This window comes from Amia ocellicauda, chromosome 22 (genome assembly GCF_036373705.1).
Source record: "Amia ocellicauda isolate fAmiCal2 chromosome 22, fAmiCal2.hap1, whole genome shotgun sequence".
NCBI lineage: Eukaryota > Metazoa > Chordata > Actinopteri > Amiiformes > Amiidae > Amia > Amia ocellicauda.
The window spans coordinates 1,961,290-1,986,365 of NC_089871.1; the positions used below are offsets into that span (position 1 = coordinate 1,961,290).

General features: G+C 42.8%; 1 protein-coding gene and 1 long non-coding RNA gene across 2 annotated transcripts; both read left to right on the forward strand.

Annotated features, from left to right (window-relative positions):
• Positions 1–428: 428 nt before the first annotated feature.
• On the forward strand, positions 429–1,843 carry LOC136718165 (uncharacterized). Its single transcript, XR_010805261.1, has 3 exons — positions 429–565; positions 817–889; positions 1,131–1,843. It is a non-coding gene; the product is annotated as an uncharacterized LOC136718165 (long non-coding RNA).
• A 5,152-nt stretch (positions 1,844–6,995) lies between these two features.
• On the forward strand, positions 6,996–24,250 carry ywhae1 (tyrosine 3-monooxygenase/tryptophan 5-monooxygenase activation protein, epsilon polypeptide 1). The gene is made up of 6 exons (XM_066696234.1): positions 6,996–7,217; positions 18,536–18,735; positions 19,086–19,192; positions 19,629–19,835; positions 20,206–20,342; positions 23,013–24,250. Exons 1-6 carry the CDS (start codon positions 7,154–7,156, stop codon positions 23,063–23,065), a joined length of 768 nt encoding a protein of 255 aa, XP_066552331.1. The 5' UTR covers positions 6,996–7,153; the 3' UTR covers positions 23,066–24,250.
• Positions 24,251–25,076: the final 826 nt, after the last annotated feature.

Consider the following 25,076-nt stretch of genomic DNA (forward strand, 5'->3'; position numbering starts at 1 on the left):
TGCACCCTTTAAGACTATCTGACTCACACCACGGACTTCTTTAGTGATGGATCCAATTCTTCCCTCCTAGGACACTAAAAACAATCCTCAAATCAATAACAATCGTCAGAACAACAGTGCTAGTAATGAATAATAGTAATAAAAACGATACTACTACTAATCTGCCCTAAACATCACCTTGCTTTTTCATTATTCATCTTCTGTCCAAGTAAGCACTTGCAGGAGCACGTACTGCCTGTGGGGGGGTGTGTCCACAGAACTGGCCACTCGGTATCATTCAGAGATGTTGCTCTGTCTGAATTGCGGGGGGGGGGGGGGGGGTGTCCTTGTTGCATTGGTTTGATCCGACTAGGAATCTCAGACTGAGAAGAAAACAAAACAAAACTAATATCCTGCTGCGCAAGGATGTAATGTTTCAAGGACAACCCCCCCGCCTCTCCCTTTCCCATTGCCCTAGCTTCTTGTACTGCTGACAGGCTGAATGCAAATGCGACGCAGTACTGTACTGATGAGATCAACGTGTGTTTCAGAAAGACCCGGGTAGCTTTGCAAGAACTAGTAGAAGGTAAAGGTTCACTAGGATTACATTCTTAACTACAGGTCAGTGTCCTTGATTTTGAGATGTGGAGCTTCATCTGATCTCTGTTGGAATAAAAGCAAAGGCAAGATGTACTCTATATTCTTGACTGTAATAAATCTGAAATGTCTTAGTTCAAGTCACTTTTACTTTCACAGGTTCCTTTCTTCCATAATCAAGTTTCATTTTATTTCTGACAAGCTATGCGTTTCAACACTCCTGTCTTTGTATATATATAGATGCACGTCAATGCCAGAAATGTGGAGAGTCGCAGCTAATCCCCATAACCTTGTGACAGTATTTGCAACAGAGGTGAGCACAGAACAGAGCGACACAGTTGCAACACAAATTGGAAGACTCCGACATATTGTACATCATAAAGTAACCTGAATAAATGGTATGAATCTGTCATTTTGTGATTGTGGTTTTATCACAATATATATTATAGTTTATATAGTACGTTCTGCCATAAACCAGTGACCCTCATAACTGATGTAATAGTAGTTCTCCTCGAGCACTAACTGTACAGTGTATTCACCGTCCTTTCTTCCAGCTGAGCCTCTTCATCACGGCACAGGAGGGAAGGATCCGTGGAGAGAAAAAGAGGCCAACGGGTGGTGGTTAGCGCACAGCTCGGCCTGCTGTCCTAGATTCGGGCTGCAGGAACTGGGGCACCTTTAGCGCGGTGAGCAGCATGGGCTCTGTGTCAGAGGTCACCTGTCTGCAAGGATGGAAAGGACCCTACTGGGGGTTCAGTGGGTGTGGGGGGTAACAAACCACTTAAATCCCAAAGTGTAAATGGAGAAAGAAGACCCTGGAAAAAAACTATTATATGGGCCAAGGTAAAAATGTAATGAATGCTGTGTTCTGCTCACCCCTAGTAAAAGAAATGACCTAATCAATGTATTTTTTATGTTGGAAAGCTTTTACATGTATTTGCTAAGGCATTCAAGAGAATAGAAATACACTACTACATAAAAACATGGTATATCTCCTGATGATTTGGACCGGGGCCGTGGTCCCCTTGACTGTTGGTGTGTATTGTAAACGTCAGTGCCTGGATGGAAGTCAGTGAGAACGGGAACATCTGCCAGCACTAAGGGATGTCACGCAGCAGGAAGCACGGGTCAGGGAGAGGGGTCATGAAATCATCGCACGGCTCGCTGACCCGACCTCTGTTTTCAAGCATGCACTCATTAATATCTATTGTGAACAGCTGTTTTTTCTTTTGCATATATCTGCCAAGAAATAAAAATAATAATAATATATCTGTTGCCCCAATACAATTGCTAGGAAGGTGTATAAATGTACATGTATAAGCCTATACATATAAATAGTGATTATAAAGTTATTTGGCCTGTCGAAACCACTGTATTATTATTATTATGATGATCCACAGTCCATGACTACCTCCTCTATAAGAGCTGGACTCATTTAGGATAATTTAAATTAGGATCCTCTAGAGGGCAGCAGCTGTTACATTGGGTCAGTTACAATTCGGAACATTTTAGTACAGAGCTTTAGAAATAGATTCATCCATATTTTTATTTTTTAAATACAAGCTATAATTTCAGCCAAGCCAATCACGTTCTAGCTGTGATTTTAGTTTTTCATCCCTTCCCAAGATGCTCTGCGGTTCTGTATGACACAAATCTAGATCTGACATTGCTCATGCCCTGCTGGTTTGTCTTGTGTGCTTGTCTTGCAGATCGACCGTGCGCTGCTATCATTTTCCTTTTTGTGAAGCACACACTCCACAGCTGCCTGGGGGGGGGGATACACTTGTTTAGTTTGCCCCGACTGCCGCTTGGACACTGTTTACGTCACATCCTCTTCTGTTGCCATAGCAGTTGGCTTCGTGGCACAAAGCAGCCCAAGAACGGGGCTGTGAAACACTAAATTAACTTTGTGTTGGTTTTCCAAAGGAACCAAACCGAAGCCTGGGTCATCAATTGGGCTTAGCACTCCACCATTTTAGGTACAGTATGACATCATAATGACAGCTGAACTACTCTCCTGGGCAATGAATGTCAAAGATCACAGCACCTTTAACAGCACAGATTCAGACCTACATACGTTCCCCCTCACTCCTGAAATAAACTCTTTTCGTGACTGATATTTATCTGTAAGGGTTGTTCCGACACCGAGCCAGAAGAGCTACACTCTCAAACAAATTGAGGTCACAATGAACAGTGTCCTTTGGATAATATTCAGTTGTGGGCCGACACCTGGCAGACGAAATTCAATGTGGACAAGTGCAAGGTAATACATGCAGGTAACAAAAATGTCCACTATAATGACACTATGGGAGGAATAGAACTAGATGAAGTAACGCATGAGAAAGACCTAGGAGTCTACGTGGACTCCTCACTTTCTCCATCCAGACAATGTGGGGAAGCAATAAAAAAGTTTTGTCAAAAGTGTAGAATTGAGAACCAGGGCAGTGATGTTCAGACTGTACAATGCACTAGTTAGAGCTCATCTGGATACTGTGGACAGTTCTGGGCTCCACACTTCAAGAAAGATATCGTTCAGAGGAGAGCAACCAGACTTATTCCAGGTCTGAAGGGAATGTCCTACTGAGAGACTGAGGAACTGAACCTTTTCACCCTGGAACAGAGGAGACTACGTGGGGACTTGATCAAAGTCTTTTCCAGATCAGCAGGGACACACGCACCCGGGAAACAAATGGAAATTGGGCTTCAAGGCATTCAAGACAGAAAACAGGAGACACTTCTTCACACAGAGAGGCGTCACAATCTGAACAAACTCCCCAGCGATGTGGCTGAAGAGACAATTTGGGAACATTCAAAAACAGACTGGATAGGATCCTTGATCACTTAGATATTAATGAACACCAAACGAGCACGATGGGGCGAATGGCCTCCTCTTGTTTGTAAACTTTCTTATGTTCTTATGTTCTTTGCTCAATTTCTTAATGGATAAAAGGTTCATTATGGCCCTATGCATTTAATAGTTTCGTTTGGAGTCGTACACCCCACAAAAGGGTGACAAGACAAATATTAAAAATAAAAAGCAATAGACATATTGGGAGGCCTTAATCCAGCATATATTTATACAACAATCAGCCATATCATTATGACCACCTGCCTAATATCATGTAGGTCCCCCTTTTGCTGCCAAAACAGCCCTGACCCGTCGAGGCATGGACTCCACTAGACCTCTGAAGGTGTGCTGTGGTATCTGGCACCAAGACGTCAGCAGCAGATCCTTTAAGTCCTGTAAGTTGCGAGGTGGGGCCTCCATGGATCGGACTTGTTTGTCCAGCACATCCCACAGATGCTCGATTGGATTGAGATCTGGGGAATTTGGAGGCCAAGTCAACACCTTGAACTCGTGATTCATCAGACCAGGCCACCTTCTTCCATTGCTCCGTGGTCCAGTTCTGATGCTCACGTGCCCATTGTAGGCGCTTTCGGCAGTGGACAGGTCAGCATGGGCACCCTGACTGGTCTGCGGCTACGCAGCCCCATACGCGACAAACTGCGATGCACTGTGTGTTCTGACACCTTTCTATCAGAACCAGCATTCGCTTTTTCAGCAGTTTGAGCTACAGTAGCTCGTCTGTTGGATCGGACCACACGGGCCAGCCTTCGCTCCCCACGTGCATCAGTGAGCCTTGGCCGCCCATGACCCTGTCGCCGGTTCACCGCTTTTCCTTCCTTGGACCACTTTTGATAGGTACTGATCACTGCAGACCGGGAACAGCCCACAAGAGCTGCAGTTTTGGAGATGCTCTGACCCAGTCGTCTAGCCATCACAATGTGGCCCTTGTCAAAGTCGCTCAGATCCTTACGCTGCCCATTTTTCCTGCTTCTAACACATCAACTTTGAGGACAAAATGTTCACTTGCTGCCTAATATATCCCACCCACTGACAGGTGCCATGATAACGAGATTATCAGTGTTACTCACTTCACCTGTCGGTGGTCATAATGTTATGGCTGATCGATGTGTATCAACGATTGCTGGATGAAAAATCAATTTGCAGAACATGCAGACTGTGTTGCGTGTGGGATATTATTTGTTCATTTTCTCAATGATATGGCATAATATTTGTTTTCCAGAGTATCTTCTGTAAAACAGATTGCGCGATATTCAGCGTGCCAGACACAACAAGCACAGCAATCACAAAATACGATTCATTTGATTCCACAATTAAACCGTGTAATCGTTCAGCCCCAGATACGTTTTGCCTGGCGTCCTCTCTTTGCAGGACCTACAGTGTAAAGGTCACAGTTATTGACAGTGTAATATTTAACCTCCCGGATAGAGAGGAAAGGGGGCTTTCAGCTCAGGGCAGTCAGTTCAGTCAAGATATAAGAACGGACTTTATTTCCCCTGTGACGTTGGGTATTGAAGGACCCCTTCTGGACGCAGCTGGGGAGCCGAAATGCAAAACAGCGTAATTTGTGTTGCTGGGGGAAATGTTTGCCTTGTTGCCACACACATGCCTGGGTTACAATTTAATATCTGTGTCAAGAGGTATCATGCGAGAGCTGGGGGGGTGGAGTCCTTCTTGCGTCTCAGCTGTTCAGGTTCCTTATTTGTATTCCAAGCTAAAAGAACCATAACTGTCTAGAACTGTGCTGTCAAAACCCTGGGGGGAGTACAGAGCGAGCAGCCCGCCCCTCACGAGCGCAACGCTGGGCAATGTTGAGCGGGGAGGGCAAGGACTCAGCATTTCACCTATTCGTCGTTACTGTCCGAGAAACACAATTTAGCAGACACATCTCTACTTAATATTGACCGGTGCTGCTATGCGCTTTCTTAGGTATAATCTGGGTTGAAGAAGCTGCAGAAACGCAGGACTTCAGTTCTGTTGATGACGTACCAAAACAGACAAAAAATGCCTGAGGATGTTCTTAGTAGAATAATGCAAACAAAGAGAAATGAGAAAGTAAATCCTGCAATAACTGCATACAGGTCCACTTCATATGAAAGCCTAAACCTCAAGATGTGGACATGCAAATACTGGTTTGTTATACATTTATGCAAACTTAAACAAAACCCATTTTAGAGAATTGGTCGTTTTGTTCATGAAGCCACACTTTACTTTTTGCATAATGCCACGCATCAAAGTATTGTTATGTTTTTTCTTTTCTTTTCAGCGACCCAGATGTCAACTAAACCTCTTCGTACAAAGGACCTTTGTTATGTTTTATGTAAAATGCGAATCGTGTCCATTTCTCTTGTTGTATGTCAAATGAAAAGGTGGCACAACTGCCCTTAGTGAGCATTCATGGTTTTGTATGAAAAGGATGATGCAAAAGTAACAGCTACCAAGCAAGCGCTGTTTAATTGGATTGTTTTATTTAAAATGCCCTCGATTTTAAAACACATCCTAGTACAGCTGTGGTGTTTTGATTGAGAGCTTTTTGTCCTTTTTTCTCTCTTTTAGTTTATCAATAAACTTTAAAATGGTTATTGGTTGTTTATGACTACAGAAACTAGCAACCAGTAAAGCAGAAGACGTCTTAAAACCAAGCCTTGTTGTTCCTATCAACAGCACAGCCTACTGAGAGTGTTATGGAGTAACCTGGCATTGTTTTGATAAATTATAGGGTGCTTCACTTCAAGCAGTCTAGTTAGTGAAAGCCAAGATGTTTTGTTAACTGTGGGGGGTTGCATTGCACAAATAAACACATGGACACAACAGGACAATACCCTTGCACTGCGTTCCCTTATTTGAGGGTGTCCTCAGGCCAGACACAACCATCACAAGACCAGCTTCGTTTGCCTGTATTGTGGTTCGTGAGCACGTGTGTGTGTAAATCACACGACACCGGTGTAGCTGCTGTGACTCCCACGCAGCAGAAACCCCTCAGTGTAACACCACGGTGGGTAAGACCTCATTATCTGCCAGTGCAGTCGGGGGGAATAATTCTGGGGGAGAAATATACAGTCGAATTCCACCCAGCATTCGAGAACATCACGTCACAAGCCCCCCGTTCCGCGGCTCTCAATCACACTGCTCGGGACAGACCACATCCCCGCTAATAAGCGTGTCCATTGCGAATACCCAGCTGCGCCTCCTCTACTACAACACTGCACCACTGCTACTCACACCAGCGCGCAGCCCCCCCACGGCTCTGGGGTTGCCATGGAGCTGTTGCCATAGCGGCGACTTGGTGCAAGAAGGGAGGGGAGAGAGAGAGAGAGAGAGAGAGAGAGAGAGAGGGGGGGGGGGGGAAGAGAAAAAAAAGAGAAAAGAGAGAAAATAGAGGGAAAGAGAAAACAGTGTGAGTGAGAGAGAAAAGAGTGACTGAGAAAGAAAGAGAGAGAGAGAGACTGACTGAGTGAGTGAGAGAGACTGACTGAGTGAGTGAGAGAGAGAGAGAGAGAGAGAGGGGAGGAGGGTGGTGGTGGTGGACTGGCTTAGTTTCCCGGATGGAGTTCCGTCGCCATCTTTAGTCCAGTGCTACCGGTTGAGTGGGGACGCCGCTCCAGCTGCTGTTGCTCCGTCAGGAACCGCCGACAGAGATAGACAGACTCACCCCGCAACCGAGCCTCTTCCCTCCGCCCGCAGAACCACGCCAGACCGGCTCCGAGAACCATGGGAGATCGAGAGGATTTAGTGTACCAGGCCAAGCTGGCCGAGCAGGCTGAGAGATACGACGGTAAGAGCGGGCAGAAATAGCACGGCGGGGCTCTCTCCCTCTCCCTCTGTCCAGTCCATCCACTTCTATATATAAATCTGTTTTCCGCGGCGAGGCCCTTCCCCACCCTCCCTCTAGCGGGGGGCCGGGAGAGACGAGCGCCGGCTGAAGATGGAGACGCGGAGGGATCGTGGGAGAGACAAAATGGCGGGCGGTGGTAGACTTCCACTGGAGGCGGACGGGCTCCGTGGTCGTGGGAGCGGGGTGTCGTTGAGGGAAGGGGTGCGGGGGGGAAACCGTTCAGCCCCGAAATGAAGGTCTCCTCGGGCGGGGGGGGATGGCGCGGAGAGGCCGTTGAGCCGTGCGGGCCGCAGATGCGCAGCCCTCGCTCGGGAAGGGTCGGTGCATTTTAACGGGAATTGCACACAATTGAAGCCAGCTTATAAAATGGCGGCTAACAATAGTTGATAATGTTAAAGTGCGGGGCAGTCGGGGACCGCAGCGGCCCGAGTCGGGGTCTTCATTTGCGGGTGGAGATGCCTTTTTCTCCGGATGGGAGGAATTTAGACCCAAGACGGGGTTTGTCCATTGTTGACCCGGGTCGGGGCGCTCTGTGGGGGAGGGGGCCGGCGTGTCTCCGGGGAGGCGTGGAGGGACGCGCAGCCCGAGCAATGGAGCCGCATCGCCGAGATTGAAAGATGGCCAATCAAGGTGAACTGGGTGATCGTGCCCCGGTGAGGACCCCGGACTGGCGCAGGGTCCCGGGGAAAAGGGCTGTCACTGCCGGGGGTGGTTCAAAATGGCGACGACGATGAAATGGGATTTGGTTTTAAATAGAAGTTGGATTTTTTTTTATATTACTGATCACCATTTAGGCCTACATATATATTTTTTTATTATTATTATTATTATTATTATTATTATTATTATTCCCGTTTTCCGGGTGTAGGGGGGGTGCTACCAGATGCAAGCTAGTGCATGATTTGCAGGATTGCATTTGGTGGGTTTGATTGATGCATAAAATGATTTGCAAACTAACAAAGAAACGGATTTATTTTTCAGGTCTCGGTTAAAGATGCTTTCATTTGGGCAGCCCATACACTCAATTCAATAGATCTGCGTTGTCATTATCGTCCAGTGTGTACGGACTTTAAATTCACATTATTAATGGGTGGATATAACGTGCATCCACCTCCGCCCCCTGTCCGAGGAAGGGACCGGCGAGACGCGCTGCCTTTGTTCCCGGGTGGGTGTCCGGGTGGGTGTGGTGGCGCTGGAGACGGGGCTCAATCCAAATTGCGTATTTTAATGGCGGGGTCAATATTGTATAATTTGAATGCAAAGGGGAGGAGGGGGTGTTTTTGTGTAGTTAAGATGGCGGTGATTTCGCTACTCATGGCAGCGCAGTTAACACAATGAGACCGGCCCCAGTTAGAGGATGATCCGGGTAATAAAGCGCTGGCCGTGGGGGATCACGACCACCTCACTGTAAATACTGAAAATCAAATGGCTTTTCTTGTTTGAAGAGAGAGCAGCACTGGCGGCTCCTCCCTAATCGTGTCCAGCCCGCACACTTCATTCATTAGACCGTTATGGCCGCCGCCGCAGCCCGGTGTGGGAGCTGGTTGAGCGGGGCATCCAGGCACTTCACACCCCGCACAACAGGAGGCTTTGCCAGGCGTGTTCACAAACCACAGCTATTGTTTCAAACCTGCCCACCCCCTCTGAAAAAACGCGTCTCATTTCATATTCCCCCCCAAGGATGTTCAAATAAAGTGCCCGCTTTTAGACAACGGACACCATTTCAAATGATCTGTTAGTCTTTTCCTTTTTATTGCGATTACTGACGCACAGGACCCGGTCCAGAGGGACACCGCCAGGGCTGCGGTCCTCGGGTCTGGGTGGGAACACGTGTTTCGCAGGGAGTCGCTGTGTATGGCGGTTTACTGGGCCAGAGCCCGGGACCGAGTCGGACTGGGCCTGTGCGGGGAGCACGATGTCACTGTCGGAAAAGCGCTCAGACTAAAATACCCACCTGTGTTTGTCAATCGGCTTTAATGCACCTTCCCGCAGCGCTGGGTGTCGGTGCAGAAGAGCAGCCAGCACCGAGCTAGACACCTCCGAGGCCGAGTTTTAATATCGTGCAGGCGCAAATCAAAGACACCAGTTCTTTTGTTTGTGTGCTTTCTTTGATGTTTTTCATTGATGCATATTAATAAGTCAGAGAATGTAAGTTAAGAAATGTCTTAATTTAGCCATGAAAAGCCCCGATGATGATTAGTGAGAAATGCTAATGAGTTACTGGTTCCAGCGGTGCATCCGTCATGTGTGGCAGCTGGTAGCTGGTCAGTAATGGGAATGACACAAGACAGCTGAGCCCGTCCGCTCCCTGTTCCTCTTGGCTGAGATAAATGATATTACATGAGCAGGGATTGCCTAGATCAGATTCGTGCTATCTCATGGGCTCTTAAAAGGAAACCTTTTCAAAATAATATCCAGGATTCTTAATGCACTGCAATTTGATTTCAGGTGTTACTGTCTAGATGCCTTAATACACATTGTGGCCAATAACACAGAAAATCAATATTTAAAATGGCTTGTGTTAGTGCACTGGGGAATAAGGCAAATATCCAGCTGGGTCTAAGTGGATCAGATTACTACGCAGTGGGCGTCTTGTCCCTTTTCCTTGGAAGTATTTCAGTGTGTGGGTAAATATCTTTATTTATATCTACGTTGCATACACATTCATGATACTGAACCTCCCATTAGAGAGGTCTGTGTGTGGAGCTGGAAGTGAAGGCTTTGTGTTCGAGAGTTGCTGTGGTGTTTGAATGTGTTGCCATGCAGTATCCAGTACCCTTAATGCCCAATTTAAGGCTTTCCTTGACTTGACATAATATAAAATAACAATGTATTTGCTTATCAAGTAGTCACCAACAGAAATTACTTTGAAAGAACAGCTGTGTGAATGTGTAATGCCCTAAAGTAGGTGTCCAAAAGAGTAGTTTCAAGGAAACACAGCAGTGAAAGGGGAACTATGGCTTTGTGAAACCATCCTTAAGATTGAGGTTATATATAGCTCTGAAGTGCAGCCTCAGTTTAGACTTTTTATATATAATGGCCCCGGGGGATAAGAAGCACACATTTGGTTACATAACTTTCTACTGCTCAAGTACAGGTTTTCTACTCGGAAAGAGTAATCTGGCTAATGTGTACAATTGTATTAGTGTGATCAGTGAGCCAGAGTGAATAAATCATTCCTCCCTTTCTTATTCACAAAGTTCTGCAGTGTGTTAGCCTGGGTTATTGAATGGACCGATCTGGCTTGATTTTCCCATATAGCACTTGACTTGGAAAGTCTTTCTTGGCTCTGTGAATGTTTTAGCCAAAGATAGAAGACCTACTGCAATACGTATAAGGCAGGAAGAGAAATGAGTTTATAAAGAAATGACAGGAAAACACGACAACAGAAAACCCAGCTATTCATTTAAATGTTATTTCATAAACGTCTGAAAAAGGCAGAAGAATACAGACACAAGACGATGGGTAACTTCTGTGAATCTTAGTCACGGTTCTGTCTCCCAGCCTGGCTTTCAGTATCTGTAAGCCTCTCTTGGGACTGGTGTCAAATAAGTGACTCTCCTCATGCAAAATATCTTTGTCTTACAAGAGAATAGGGTCCAATTCACATCCATGCATTTACTGGATTTTAGTAGCAGTAAAGTATGTCAACCTGAACAAATAATAATTGTGACGCCATTGCTTCTTTTTCTTTTGTCTCCGTTGGAACAAAATCCAAATTTGGACAATGAAGCCAGTTCAGTTTTAGCCATTTCATCAAATTTTAGCCATTTCATTAGATCTTTTAAATCTCCTGTCCAGACTTGAAATTATGCATGTTTGCACAAGTACTTGTTTGGTTTAGTTCGTAGACGATCTGTTGTACCAGCTTCTGTAGGCCGGACTCTGGCAGGAGCATCAGCCTCAAGTCTCCTGTCAATCCAGTATTGAGGGTAACAGCCCGTTTTGTCTTGGCACAGTACTTAATGTTAGTTTGGTTTGTATACAAGTCTAAGGGTTGCTGTGTTTTTACTTGTGATACAGATGTCTCAGTATAGACACTGATCAGTATAGTTGGGCATAGCCAAAATGTAACTTGTGATTTAATGCAATACAGGTAGAATACAGTTGCTGTATAAATTGTGGGCCAGAATCTCCCCCAGACCGATCTAACATGTAAAGAATGCACTTAAAGCAATTTGTTAGAATTCCTTCACATGGATCAAGTGTTCCGTATATATATATATATATATATATATATATATATATATATATATATTATATAAAGGGCATATTGGGAAAACTTTTCAGTTGGAATTTTGTAATGCATAATTCTTAAATGCACAACCTTAAATCATGCTCGCTTTTTAAAATATTGTTCAGTACTCTAGGCTAATGTATAAAAGAGACAGAAAATGACATGTTTAGCCATAACTAAATTAGAATAACAATTGTATCGCCTCCAAGACTGCTTTTTTCCTTTCTCTTTGTCTGTACAGGACAAAAGAAAGTGTCAGACTTACCATAGCCGTGTGGAAGACTTTCGTCACTCAACTTGATCGATATGTTGGCTTCCACTGCATTTATATAGATTGTGGGTTAATTTCGCTTTGTATGCGAGACATTTTGTCTGGAGTATTACCGTTTAGCCATTGATTGTACATCACAATATAAACCATATAAATCCTTCAGTACTATGACTATCCAGAACCTCTACTCAACACTGACTTAATCACATTAGGCAGCAGCTTGCCTTAACAGCTTGAAAAGCTATGTTTTCTCCCCAGAGGCTTATTTAATATGTAACCTGTAATGGCTTTGGACCTAAGCTGGAGGTGACACAAGGTTTCTCAGTCAAGGAAATAAAAAGCTTGAAATGATAGGGGATGTTTTTTTTTTGGCATGAAATGTACCATGCCATTTTGAGCTCTTAATAGAGGCATTTGTATCCCACACTAATCCAGCCCCCACGAAAGCACCGACGTAGAGGACTTGCGCTTCCTGCGACCAGAATGAAATCGAATGCACTTTTCCCTCTTGTAGCGGTTAAGGGGACCTCCACCTTGCTTCCATAACCTTCCGTGACTCCATAAGCAGAATGTATATTAGAGATCACAAAGTTAACCTGCAACGGGCTGTTAATCTGGGACCCCGGCTAAGAACATTAAAGGTTTAAAACATATTAGAGTGTAATGCGTATAGAAACGACACAATGTATGACTTGATTTGAGAAATTCTTAAATACCTTCGACAGATTAGTGTATAAAGAAGCTTGTTGCACTGAAGCCTCTCGGGATAAGTAAAAAGGAGCAGCTAAATAAGATTTGTGCTTATTGCTTCAATTAATGTATTAAAGCAGAAGTGTGTATTGATGCATCACATGTGTATTGTGCAGTAGAATTTAATTTTCCCCCATCAAGGTGTAAGATTGTTTTAAGAATTTCACTCCCAAGACCTCAATTCCATGTGTCCAATTTAGTTCCAGAAATTAATCTTTTCCCTGTCGCCTTGTAATCATTTGTGGGGGGAGGGTTGTTTTGTTTTTTAAAACTACACTGAATAGGTTTGTTTCACTGGTGCCAGTTCCACTAATATGTATTTTCACTTGTGAGTAAAGCATGCCGTTACAGGTAATCAAACCTGGTAATTAGTTCGGCATAATTGAATCTTTATTAGGACCAATGCGGAGTGCAAGCACACGGCCAAACACAACTACTTAATGACATTTTGCTGGCTGAAAATGTCTTGAGTTCTTGGCATACATTTTAGGTTTAATGTACCGCTAGATGTATAGATCTCTCACAGTTTGAGTAAACTACATATTACTTGGTGTTATATTGGTTTTTATCTGTTTAATTAGTATCAGTGTTTTAAGTGAAAGTATCATGTTTTATAATGTCACTTAACTGTCTTAAGTGAAAGTGACAAAATACATACAATGACATTAAGACACCCCCATGTAAATTATACTGATTTTAATAAAGTTTAACCTTCATGTACAGATATCAAGCTACTAGTATTAACGTAATGCTTATATAGGCCCTAGTGTGAACTTCAGTTAATTTCATTATATGGAAGAAAGATTTGATTTGTGATTGAACCAATCGGTATAGCATTTAATAAAGCACCCTTTTTTTTAATTTTTCATTGTTTACATGAGCTACTTAGTTGCTTAAACTGCAGAGCCATGGAATTATGTCGGCATAATAAATTAATGCAAGCCATCCTTTGTTATTGATTACCGAGAAGAAGGGACAAGGCTTAAAGGAGAAAATGGTATTTCTCTATGGCACTATGGCATTTAATGTCCAATGTATTTGGCCATTTGTGCTAAAAACAAGAAGGGCTCATAAGCCTGATTGAACAAATTGTCTAAATGAAAATGGCACGAGAGAATACCCTGTTGTCAGCAATAGCTTCAGCTGTGCAGTGGTGTAAACTGCCTCTTCAAATTTACAGTCTTAAATGATCTATAATATGCCTTTATGGGTTGTTTAACAATAAATGGCATCAATTTCTGATAGACTTAGCCTATATGTTGGTCATGGTAAGAACCATTCGTTCAGTACACATACAGGTTTTCAGAGAACTACCACTAAAATGCTCTCAAATTGAGTTTCTGGGGTTGCTGGGGGCTTGTTGCCAGTTTATTTATTTGCCAAGTAGCCTTGTTCTGGAGCTCAGTACAAGTAATTGGGTTTATTATTATTATTATTTCTTGGCAGACGCTCTTATCCAGGACGACTTACAACATATTATTGCAGAGTACTTTTGGGGCAGATGAGTGAGAGATAGTAAGCAGCTCAATGTGTTCTTCCATGGAGTTAAATTAAGACGCTTCTCAAGTGAAAGCTTCGAGCCTACGGGTTCCCCTGACCTTTTGGTTGCTTGGTAACTGGCTTGGTGCTGAAGGTCAAAGGGCATGGCAAACCAGCTGCGGTGGAAGGTGTTGCAGGGATGCATGTTTATTTTTTGACTGGGCAGTCAGCAAATGTAGGCCCACCTGGAATTAAATGATCATTTGCTCAACTCTCTAAAGCTGCTTTCACACCGTTGAACCCGGCGCGACCCCGGGTTGAAAATCAAGTGCTTTGAACGTGCCCCTGCTAGAGACCACGGTTGAGATTTCCATCCCGGGGTGAAGAACATTAATGTGAATGCCAGCAAAGCTGAACTTGGGGATGAGCTGGCCGCCCCCCGTCCATCTACCCAGGCATAGATGGTATAGTGTGAAAACAGCTTAATAGTGTTGTATCCATTGATGTCATCTGTCCAGTTGTGCACTGTGAGGTGTTTAAAATCTGATGACAGCCCAGGTTTGTCATAACATTTCATGACTTGGCTGTGAATACAAAAACCATGGGCTTTCAAGATTTTGGCATTACAGATTTAACTTATTTATTCCAAAGCCACAACTATTTAACAGCTTTTTTTCTAATTGAAGATTTTTTTATTTTTTAAGATGTTTTAATAGTGATTAGAATATTGATTGCACTATTTTCAGGAAATGTCTCCATTACATTAGCCTGTAAGTTTCCCCACTGGATTTCTACGATATTTGTAATATTTGTCCCCATTTTTCAGGTTTTTCTTTCTACCATAGTCAGTAATACAGAATACATTGCAGTCCAGTCACAAGATAAGATGCTCTTGGGCACTTTGCATTTGTGTGATTACCCGGGCACGCTTTCCGAACAAGCACAGTCAATAGAAACGCATCATGCCTTTCTGAAGTCTGCACTGTCATGTTTCTTCAAAATGGCCAAGCAGTCGACCAGAGCAGTTTATTCAGGGCACTTGCAGCAAAGTGTTTTTTCAGTCTTAGGTGTCAGCAAATTATTGTGCATCTCAATATACATCTTACTCATTTGTCTGCTGTAAGTGCATTGGTGTAGTACCCTGTTCACAGAACTTGTAGTCTGCATTGAAGAGCCATTGCTGGCCACTTGACGTGCTGGCTCTGTGTGAAAGGGTTAGTTATAATCAATGTTTTAACCTAGTTTAGTGAAATATTGGGAAACATCACCTGTTATTCCATGGTGTTAATGTGCTGAATACCAAGAGTGCTGTAAAGTTGGCAGAAATTAATACAAATGATTTTCTTTTTGGACAGTAAATGAATCATGGCTACAAAGCTCCTTAACAGCTCAGAGGGATGTCTTGCATTTAGCCTGCCTGTCTGTGTTTGGCCTGCTGGGGATATGTACTTCACTGGTTTTCAATTCTTGACAGTGACTGAAGTGTGGTTCACCGATCTTAACAGCTTTATTATTTTACACCATTTACTAATTGTGTTAATAAGGCTCTGTTATTACCATAATTACAAATGCCTGTGAATACTTACCAATGGAGTTGTTCACTTTTTGTTTTGAAAACCATAGGTTCATGTAATTTAATCCAAACAATCTGCAAAATCACTTAAATGCTTTAAAAGCCTAGACACTTTTTGTAATGCATTCTAGAAACTGATGGCTCCTATTATGTAAATCAAGCAGCCCCCCCCCGCCCCGTTGTTTTACATAAATTAGTGAACAGTAAGCCTTTTTTTAGTAAGTGGGAAATCTTAGCTGCAGTGCTGATTCTAGTCACACTGACATTAAACCACTTAATTCCACATTCAGTAGGGTGAGCTGCACAGACAGATAACCTGGCTTTAAGCTATAAATCAAGCCATCTATAAACCTGCTCCTTGCAATAAGTCCTTTAGAATAGGTGCATCTGTGGAACCTGACTATTTGATGTATTTGAGGGTGTTAGTAAAGGATAGATAGGCCTCTGTTTTGAAGCTTTCCAGTTGTATCTGTTAAATTACTTGGTTTTGCTGACAGCCTGCCAAATCAATTGAAATGTCTCGGGGGGGGGGGGGGGGGGGGTTAAGGTCACAGTGTTCATTGTGACCTGTAAATAAAGGATGTTTAGTGTGTGCAGGTTACAGAGTTGTTCAACAGCATGATTGATGAATGGCTGAGTACATTTTGCTTGATTGTGTTGGATGTCAGACTATGCTATTGAAAAGTCACACATCTAATATGCCATTACAACACACATGGTATCAATGTCACAAGACAAGCTAGAGATGTATTCGCATTTAAATATACACTCCACAATTTCCAGGTTGGTTTAAGAAATATAACAATTTCTAATTTGCTTTTCATTGGCACTATGAACAAAGACAGAGTCCAATTGTAAATATTGCCAGTTGGTTTTTCAGTTTGTGTTCTTTAAATACTGCATCAGATTTTATACTACACAATTGACTGTGTGCACAAGTAGACAATAAGGGCATAAATAAGCCCTGAGTTTGTTTTGAGTGAATCTATATGGATACAATAAAGCAGACTCCCTAAAGCAAGTACAATTCTTCTAACATCTACAAAGTGTGCAATCAAACCACAACACTGACACGCAGGAACAGAGTACGTCTTCCTATTGTAAAAAAAAGAAACGGTGCTTTCCGTTCTGACACTCGGGTTGCAGCTAACTGTATGATAGCAGTGTCTGGAAATTAAACCCAAGTGCTTTCATTGTGGATTTCTGTTGATAAGGATGACGTTTGTTGCACGTTCAATACGAGCGCTGCAGGGATAGCCCACATTGAGAAGCACTTTGTTTTCTGGTATAACTGGGGTTAAATGAAAGATACATCTGAAGGAAAGCCTATAGTCTGTGAAGCTTGCAAGGCCTTGATTTATGCACGCCGAATACACGTCGATCGGCACGCAGGCCATTCTCAATGACCGAACTTACGACTCGCTCGACACGGACACAGTGCAGCTGTAATACCTCGCATCACTGTCTAATGACCCTTTCATTTGTTCTTCCATCGAGGCACTTATGTTGCTTACAGTATTGCTGTGACTACAAAGGACTTGACACACCCAGATTTGCTTTTCCAGCCACTCCTTTAAACTCATTAAATATCCATAGCCTAGATTTTCCATTATCTTTCACCAAGAGCCTGCGATTTACTTTTCCTTGGAGACACTATCTGTCTTATGCATTGGATTTTATTTTCCTTTAAGCAAAGTCTTGTGCTGATGTGTCCTTTGAGCAGATTTAACCGGTTTTAAACCTGTCAATTTATTTTCCTTTTTGGGGGGGCCAAGCTTCAGTATTTTATTTTTGTAGCGGTTAAGATGGAAGCAGTAGGTCTGTGTGAGCTCTGACTGTCCGTTTACCTCAAATCAAAGATCAGTTTGAAAATGTTTTCTGAAATTCTTCAATAGAAACAAACTATAGCAGCTGTCTATGCTTACTACTGTGATAGTACTAGTGGGAATAAAAAAGACTTTCCCACCCCCAGACCTAAGTTGTGAATCAAGTACCATTCATACATAAAACATTGTGGTAAAATCTGTTTTTAATCCATTATAATATATTTCAAATTAATTTGTATAAAATTGCTGAAGTACAGTGTCAATACCAACAAATTAAATGCATATAGCACGGTGATTTTCCCTTCCACGATTGCACGGTAAATCATAAAACATTTATAATACTAAATAAAATGTTTTTGCTTCATGCAGATTGTATTTTGAAATGTTTTATTTTACCTTCATTAGGCTATTAGTTCATGGAGCAGTGTACTGCAAATTCTGGTCTGTGTTTGTGTAGGAAAAAATGCATTAGGCTAAGTGTTTTTACTAATCAGGTGCTCAGTAGCGGCTTAAGTCTAATAAACCTGCCACAGCTCTGACTCTTCAGGATTTAGGATCTTAAAGCATTGTTTAGGAATGCCAATAATATTTTACTTGCATGCATCCTGTTCTCATGTTTTTGCTGATTTTGGCTTTAAGCAAGTACCCCTATTTTCAACAAACACTGGCTCCTGTATTCAACCCTTTCTGGGTTCTTATGGCTGAAGATCCTGCTGAGCACTCCTTGGATTGGAAATATAAATGGATGCTTGACTTTAACATAGGTTTTAATTCAATTCTAGGTTTTTATTGTACTGATGGTGGTGGTAGTGGGATTTTCCCATTTCAATGCACACTTCTTATACTGTAGTTTTGAGAATTCCTAGAAACTGTCACGGTTTGAAATGCAAGTGACCGAGCAAATCGTAGACTGGCTCCGTCATTCCCGACACACGATATGAAATATGAATGGGATTTCTTGTATGCTTTTGCCTGACTGTTGTACATGAGCATTTAAGGTCTGAATAACCACTATAAGCAGTAGATGTTACTGATCAAAATATTTTCCTCTGATTTAGGCCTACACCATGCAATGTGAAATAAATGTCATGACTCAATTTATGTCCTCGTCTCTTAACACAGAAATGGTGGAGTCCATGAAGAAGGTAGCAGGTATGGATGTTGAATTAACAGTAGAAGAAAGGAACCTACTATCCGTCGCATACAAGAATGTGATTGGAGCCAGGAGAGCATCATGGAGGATAATCAGCAGTATTGAACAGAAGGAAGAAAGCAAGGGCGGGGAAGACAAATTAAAAATGATCCGGGAATACAGGCAAACGGTAAGATCTGACGCCAATTGGGGTGGGATGGGGGCTCTCGAAAAATGATGCTAGTCATTTCACATACAATCCATTGGGGAAGACGAAAGCTGTGACACTGCTAGGGGGAAGTCCGGGGAGGTTCGGGACGCACGCATTCGTTTGCAAAGGTTAAGTTGTTCACCTCCATCTTCACTGCAGTACAAATTGGTTTCTGTTCATGTATATTTATTAATGTTTACATGGGCCTGGTCAGGAGTTCAGTCAGGTGACTTGTGACCAAAACTGTTTTGTATCTCCACTTGTGTAGCATTGTAATGGATTGTGCAGTTTTTAATTTTGAAATGTCTTTTTTTTTATTTTTTATAAAGGTTGAGACCGAGCTAAAATCAATCTGTAACGACATTCTGGATGTACTGGACAAGCACCTCATTCCAGCTGCAAACACCGGAGAGTCCAAGGTTTTCTACTACAAAATGTACGTATGTCGAGCTAGACGATTGGAAGAGGAGTGCTTCTTGAAATCACCCCACCCTGGAGATTAGCTTTCTTGGGTATTGCACAGGCAGTAAAAAATAAGTCGTCTGCAGTTTTAAGAATCTTGTTTGCTTAATCTTCCAAAAACGACTGCACCAGCCCCTCAGCTTGGACGCTTGCGAATTTGCTGACGGAATCTGAGCTTTTGGCACATGTGCCCGTCCGGCAGACCCGTCCTTACGACTAAATTGAATTATCGGAAGCGTTTGACTATCCCGAACGAGCATCCGATCCCAGTCTACACCGTCCAAATCCTGTTACCGCCCAATCTGATTACATTCCCTCCGCTGTGGATAAGTAGTGTGTGATGTGGGGAGGAGTAGGAGGGAGAGGGTTTTGGGGGCGCGAATCATTCTAAACCCGTCTTTCTCTTTCAGGAAAGGTGACTACCACAGGTATCTGGCAGAGTTTGCTACAGGGAACGACAGGAAGGAGGCGGCAGAAAACAGTTTGGTAGCTTACAAGGCTGCTAGCGACATCGCAATGACAGAACTCCCACCCACGCACCCTATCCGCTTGGGTCTCGCCCTGAATTTCTCCGTATTTTATTATGAAATTCTTAATTCCCCTGACCGAGCGTGCAGGTGAGTCCGACGCGATCCTCCTCTTTATCACAAGACTAATGGTGCCTTTCTTGTTAAAGTGCCGTCTCTACAATCTGTACTCGTACAACAGTGAAATCTGACCGCGACTGATTTTGTGCGGCACAGCGCTGGTCGTAATTGGTTTAGTCTGCATGTCTGTACGGAATGGCTTCTGTTCTGTTAGTTTGCCAGTTATGTTTACATTAAATCAAGAAAAAGCATTTTCTGACAGCTGTTTTTACCGACTGTGTCACTAAATTGGACCCGTTCTTTTCAGCTGTCCATGTGCACTGTACTGGGAGTCCTATACAGGCACAGTGTGATTAAATATCCCGGTTTGTGTTTTTCTCCCCTTGCAAAAACCATGCAGGTTGGCAAAGGCTGCCTTTGACGATGCCATTGCAGAACTGGACACATTGAGTGAAGAAAGTTACAAGGACTCCACACTCATCATGCAGTTGTTACGTGATAACCTGACACTATGGACTTCAGACATGCAGGGTGATGGTAAGTGTGCTTGTTCTTCGGGGGTCCGGCAGGCGGGGGGGCATGATTCGGTTATATGCCTTAAGATACTGAGAGATAATGAGTCTCTTCCTCACCCTCCCTGACTCATTTCACTATATACAGAAGTTACGCCAGTCTGTGAAATGCCCAGTTCTCTCACGCTCGTCGGCCTGTGCGCCTCACTGTTTCCATGCTTGTAAAAGAAACTAAACTGGAAATTGTGAGAGGCTCAGATTTCAAAGGCTCTGGTGCCAGTTTAATTTCTTCAGCCTTGTTTCATGAATAAATCTTATATACAAACCTTACCCATGGCTATTCTGAACCCCTGGTCTGCAACAGGATAATTCTGTTTTCTATATAAGCCGTTAGGGCCATTTCATTCATACAACACATTTTCTGCAGTAGTTACATTCTTATGGTTTTATGTGATTCTTGCATTAAATGCATCGAATGCCTTGGTTTGGCTGATGTTACAATGTGTGACGCTTGAACAAACTAGATCAATAGAAGAATATAGTGATCCTGACTCAATGACAACCATCCAAAAAAAGAGTACTAGATAAAAACAAGCCTTTTCCTTTTTAACCAAAACTTCCTCCCCAACATTCAGACTGCTTTAACTGCCACACCATTCTGCCATTAATCAGCAGGGCTGCTTTGCCTCGGCCGAGCGCGTCTCCCTCTCTGTTCATAGGGTTCTCTTAACCCATGTCTTGTTGCAAAGCTTCCTTTGACTCCACTTTTAATGTCACTTTCACTTTTCTTTTTTTTTCTTTTTCCTTCTTATTCCTTTTTTTGTATAGATTCCTAAAGGATAAAAAAACAACCGTTCATTCCCCATAAAAACTGTACTTTGTAAGTGATTTTCCTGTTTGTGTTTTCTGAGCTTACATTTTTATTTTTCCTGCTGTCTTTCTCTACTAACTCCTCACTTGCATCTTCACTCTGGTTCATGCTTGCCCTGTAGGGCTGGCCAGATGTTACAATCTTGGTTTCACCTGGTCATCTCTAACGTTATGGAAGAACTGTGGTGTCTGTCTTTATTGTTCAGAGGTTGTTTGTTTTTTACAGTTTTGGTTTGTTTGGCATGGATTATTAATCGCAAGGTGTAGAGAATAGGGCATGCTTACGTTGAGTTTCTAATTTAAGCACAACTTAGTGTGTTCACAATTTTTCTTAATCACAGTGACACGTGAATGACCTGGTCACTGACGGAAGCTTTTGAGTATAGATGCTAGTCAGTTATCATACTCCAGTCATTTACTCTGAATCAGGTTTTTAGTGTTTGTGATTATGAAGACCGCAGTCACATTAAATACTGCAGATTTGACAATGCATTTTGCTTAACGTGCTAAATGGTCTTCTGTTAGTGTTAGTTCTGTAGACAGGTTGGCTGACTGTGCATGGCTTAATGTGTTCACAGCCTCCACTGAAATCACGAGCGTTGCCAAAATGCACTTCAGACAGCGACCACCTTGTCGTAATCGTCCGCTGTGCATTCAGACTAGGAGCATAATTGCACTGTGCGAACCGTGAAAGGGAGATCATGGTACGAGTACATTTTGATGCAGGGTAGAAAGTAATCGTGGCCGGTACGCAGAGAGCTCGTACCTCGCTGGGCTTTCTGGCCTGGCTCGCTCTGATCAGACTGACCAGCGGTTATTGCTCATTCCATAGCAGAGACGCCAGATGCCGGGGGGGAATGCACCTTTTGGCTTTGGTTTGCAGACGTTTCTATTGTCGGTGGCCGTTGTGTCATTGGTGTCAACCGTTAGACCTCTTCAGGAGAAATCAGTTTTAACGTATCGATGCGATGGCGATTCTGCAGAAGATGCTGACTGGACCTGTGCAGACGTGTCTCGACAGTATGTGTGCCATGCATCTGCGGGTTGCATTTGGATCGTGCGTGGATTTGACTGCCGGGGTTGCAAGTGGACATCTGCCAGAACAGCTTGCCTTTAAATGCAGACAGACTGGCAGACCGAAAATGAACGGATCTGAACTGAAAATAAACGATTAAATGCATTACCCTTCGTTACTGTACTGGGTTCGTTCGAGGTTTTCATTTCGACAGTTCCTGTAATTCACTATTCAATGAGCCAGGCAGGGGAGAAAGGTGGCCTCAGTGTAGACCACCTACTGTTCATCTCCTGGCCCAACTTTCCTCTGGTCTACAGATTATGTAATGCCCTTTATGCCCACGCGTACACATAGTAAACAAGTTCTAGGGCGTCGGACACAGTCTACGGTTCATGTGCTAGCCTTGGATTTAGATTTAAACCTTTGGGAGTGTGCTGTGTTGGTGTCGGTGGACATGCTTCTCCTAACATCTGACTAGCCTGTCCGCTCGGCTGCACGTGTGAAGGCCGTGTAAGCGCAGGACATGTTTCAATCCTCCACATGCTCACCCAACCAGCTGGCACCGCTTCACTGCCGCACTCCTAATGTGCGAGACGCACCGCTACCTGCCAGACTCGCAAGTGTGATCTAACGACGTATGCCCCTTCTGTCGGCTTACGATTAAATATTAGAACGAGGAACGTGCACAATGGGGGTGCAGACGCCTCGCCCCGCTAGAGCTCACATGTCGATCACCCTTGCATCACAGACAGAGCCCCCCCAGGCCCGGCTCTAGTACCAAAGCGCTAATTCTTGCATGTCTTTTTCAAGGTGAAGAACAGAACAAAGAAGCACTGCAAGATGTGGAAGATGAAAACCAGTGAAACGTCACAGCCAACGAGATCCACTCCGACACTCCCCCTCCCCTCCCCCCCGCCCCGTCCTCCCCTCCCTGTCCAAGTCCTCAGTTTCACAGCGAGAGCCACCGAATCCAGATTTTACACACTGGCTCTGATTAGCGCAGTCCCTTGTTGGGCCTCTTCGGATTTTTTTTTTTCTTTTGTTTGTTTCTTTTTTGTTCATTTTTTAGTTTTTTTTTTCATTTTGTTTTTTAATTACCTGTCTATACAAAGACACTAATCTTTAAAAGGCAAAGCTAAAGAGTCCCTGGATTTTTCCCCCTGGTACAAGCTGTCTTGATACTCATAAGGATACCACCCTTTATTTGCTTTTGTTCCGTTTTTTGTTTTTTATTTTATTTTTTATTTTCATTTTCATTTTTTTTTTTTTTTTTTTTTTTCAGCATTTTTCTCTGGCTGTGTTTTTTTTTTTTTTTTTTTTGGTTGTTTTGTTTTCCTTATAAAATTAAAACAAATTTAAAAACTTTTATTACCAAAACATCTACTATAATTAGATGCAAGAGCTGTAATATTTCTGTGTTAGTGAAACCATCAGTTGCAGATGTAGAGGAAAAAAAGAAAAAAAAGAAAGGGGGCATGTAAGTTGAAAAAAAAATAATAAAACACCCGTTAAAAAAAGTGCCCTTCGTTGTTATCTTCTGTTACAGTTTTTCCAAAAGGAAGTTGGCGAAATTTTGAATATCCATGTGGAGAAAAAATACGTAAAACTTTTACAGCTTAGTGGTTATTGTAACGTTTTGTAGTGTTTTGGACTGTATTTTGTGCTAAAATACTGTATTTCGCACATTGTTGCTGATTTCAGAAGATGGCTGGTAGCAGTTTTAAAAATCCGAAGGAACCCTGTTGCTTTTTCCTTTTATTTTCCACCTCGGAAAGCAGGTCTGTATTGGCATTGGTCTAAAAACGAGCAAACAAAATAATGAGAAGCCTGCATGTGTTCAAATTCAATTTTTTTAAATTTTATTTCTTCCTTTCCCCCCTCCCTCTTTCTATTTCTCTCTCTTTTGTTCAGTATGTGTAACTTGAAGCTAATTTGTACTACTGGATATCTGACTGGAGCCACAGATACAGAATCTGTATTGTTCTTACTGAAACACAGCATGGAATTAACATTAAACTTAAAATAAAACAACCTAAATTAAACATTCACCTGCGTTTTATTTCTTGTCTTTTCATCTGTTAGACAGAAAATATCTTGGGTCAAACAGTGATGTAAACGATCTGTAATGACGTCTAGTCGGATGTATTGCTGCCCCCATAGGAGGTAGCCAGCAGATATTTTCCACATGGGGTTCCAGTGTCCACATTGTGACATGGTTTGTACTCTAAGGTTTGTACACTTAACACTTTGAATGTTTTATTAACCTTAGTTTATAGTGTAAGAAATGTATATAATTATAAACAAAGGCTTATTTAAGATCAAGATCCAGAATTCTTCACGGTGACTCTTGAAGCGTTCAATCATTTACAAAAACATCCGAAGACCTGCCTACCTTCAATTTCAACAACTCTCAGATGCAGAAAATGTCACCTCATTGAAAGTCAAAATGGGAATGGGCTGGGCATGTGGAAGATGGACAAAAGAGGCCACTAAATGAATGAATGAATGAATGAATGAGGTGAAAAAAGAGCTTTAAAACGACCACACAAGATGGTGAGATGAAATCCTACACTGCAGGGGTGATGCAGTGGACTGATATTTGGGTTGCTGACAGATTTAGGTGTATATTTTAAAAACATTGGAATAAACCATGTTTGCAAGACAAAATATGGAATGGAAGTTATTTACCAGCAAAGTGATCCAGAGAATCAATGCACAGATGGAGAGCCTGCCCTGTCAAAGTTTGTAGTTACAATTTGTTGATGTGCCTTTTCAGCATTAACCATCTGCTTGCAATGGTAAACGGCTATCACTCGCTAGGCTTAATCCTGACGTCATTTATTCCGATGCGCTGATGGAAAGTGTTCTGGGGAA

Bases quoted from the DNA above. Each gene is read 5' to 3' on its own strand.
- ywhae1 (XM_066696234.1), top strand. From the start codon at position 7,154: ATGGGAGATCGAGAGGATTTAGTGTACCAGGCCAAGCTGGCCGAGCAG. The intron at 7,218-18,535 runs GTAAGAGCGGGC...CTCTTAACACAG, and splicing joins GCAGGCTGAGAGATACGACG to AAATGGTGGAGTCCATGAAG. The intron at 18,736-19,085 runs GTAAGATCTGAC...TTTTTTATAAAG, and splicing joins TCCGGGAATACAGGCAAACG to GTTGAGACCGAGCTAAAATC.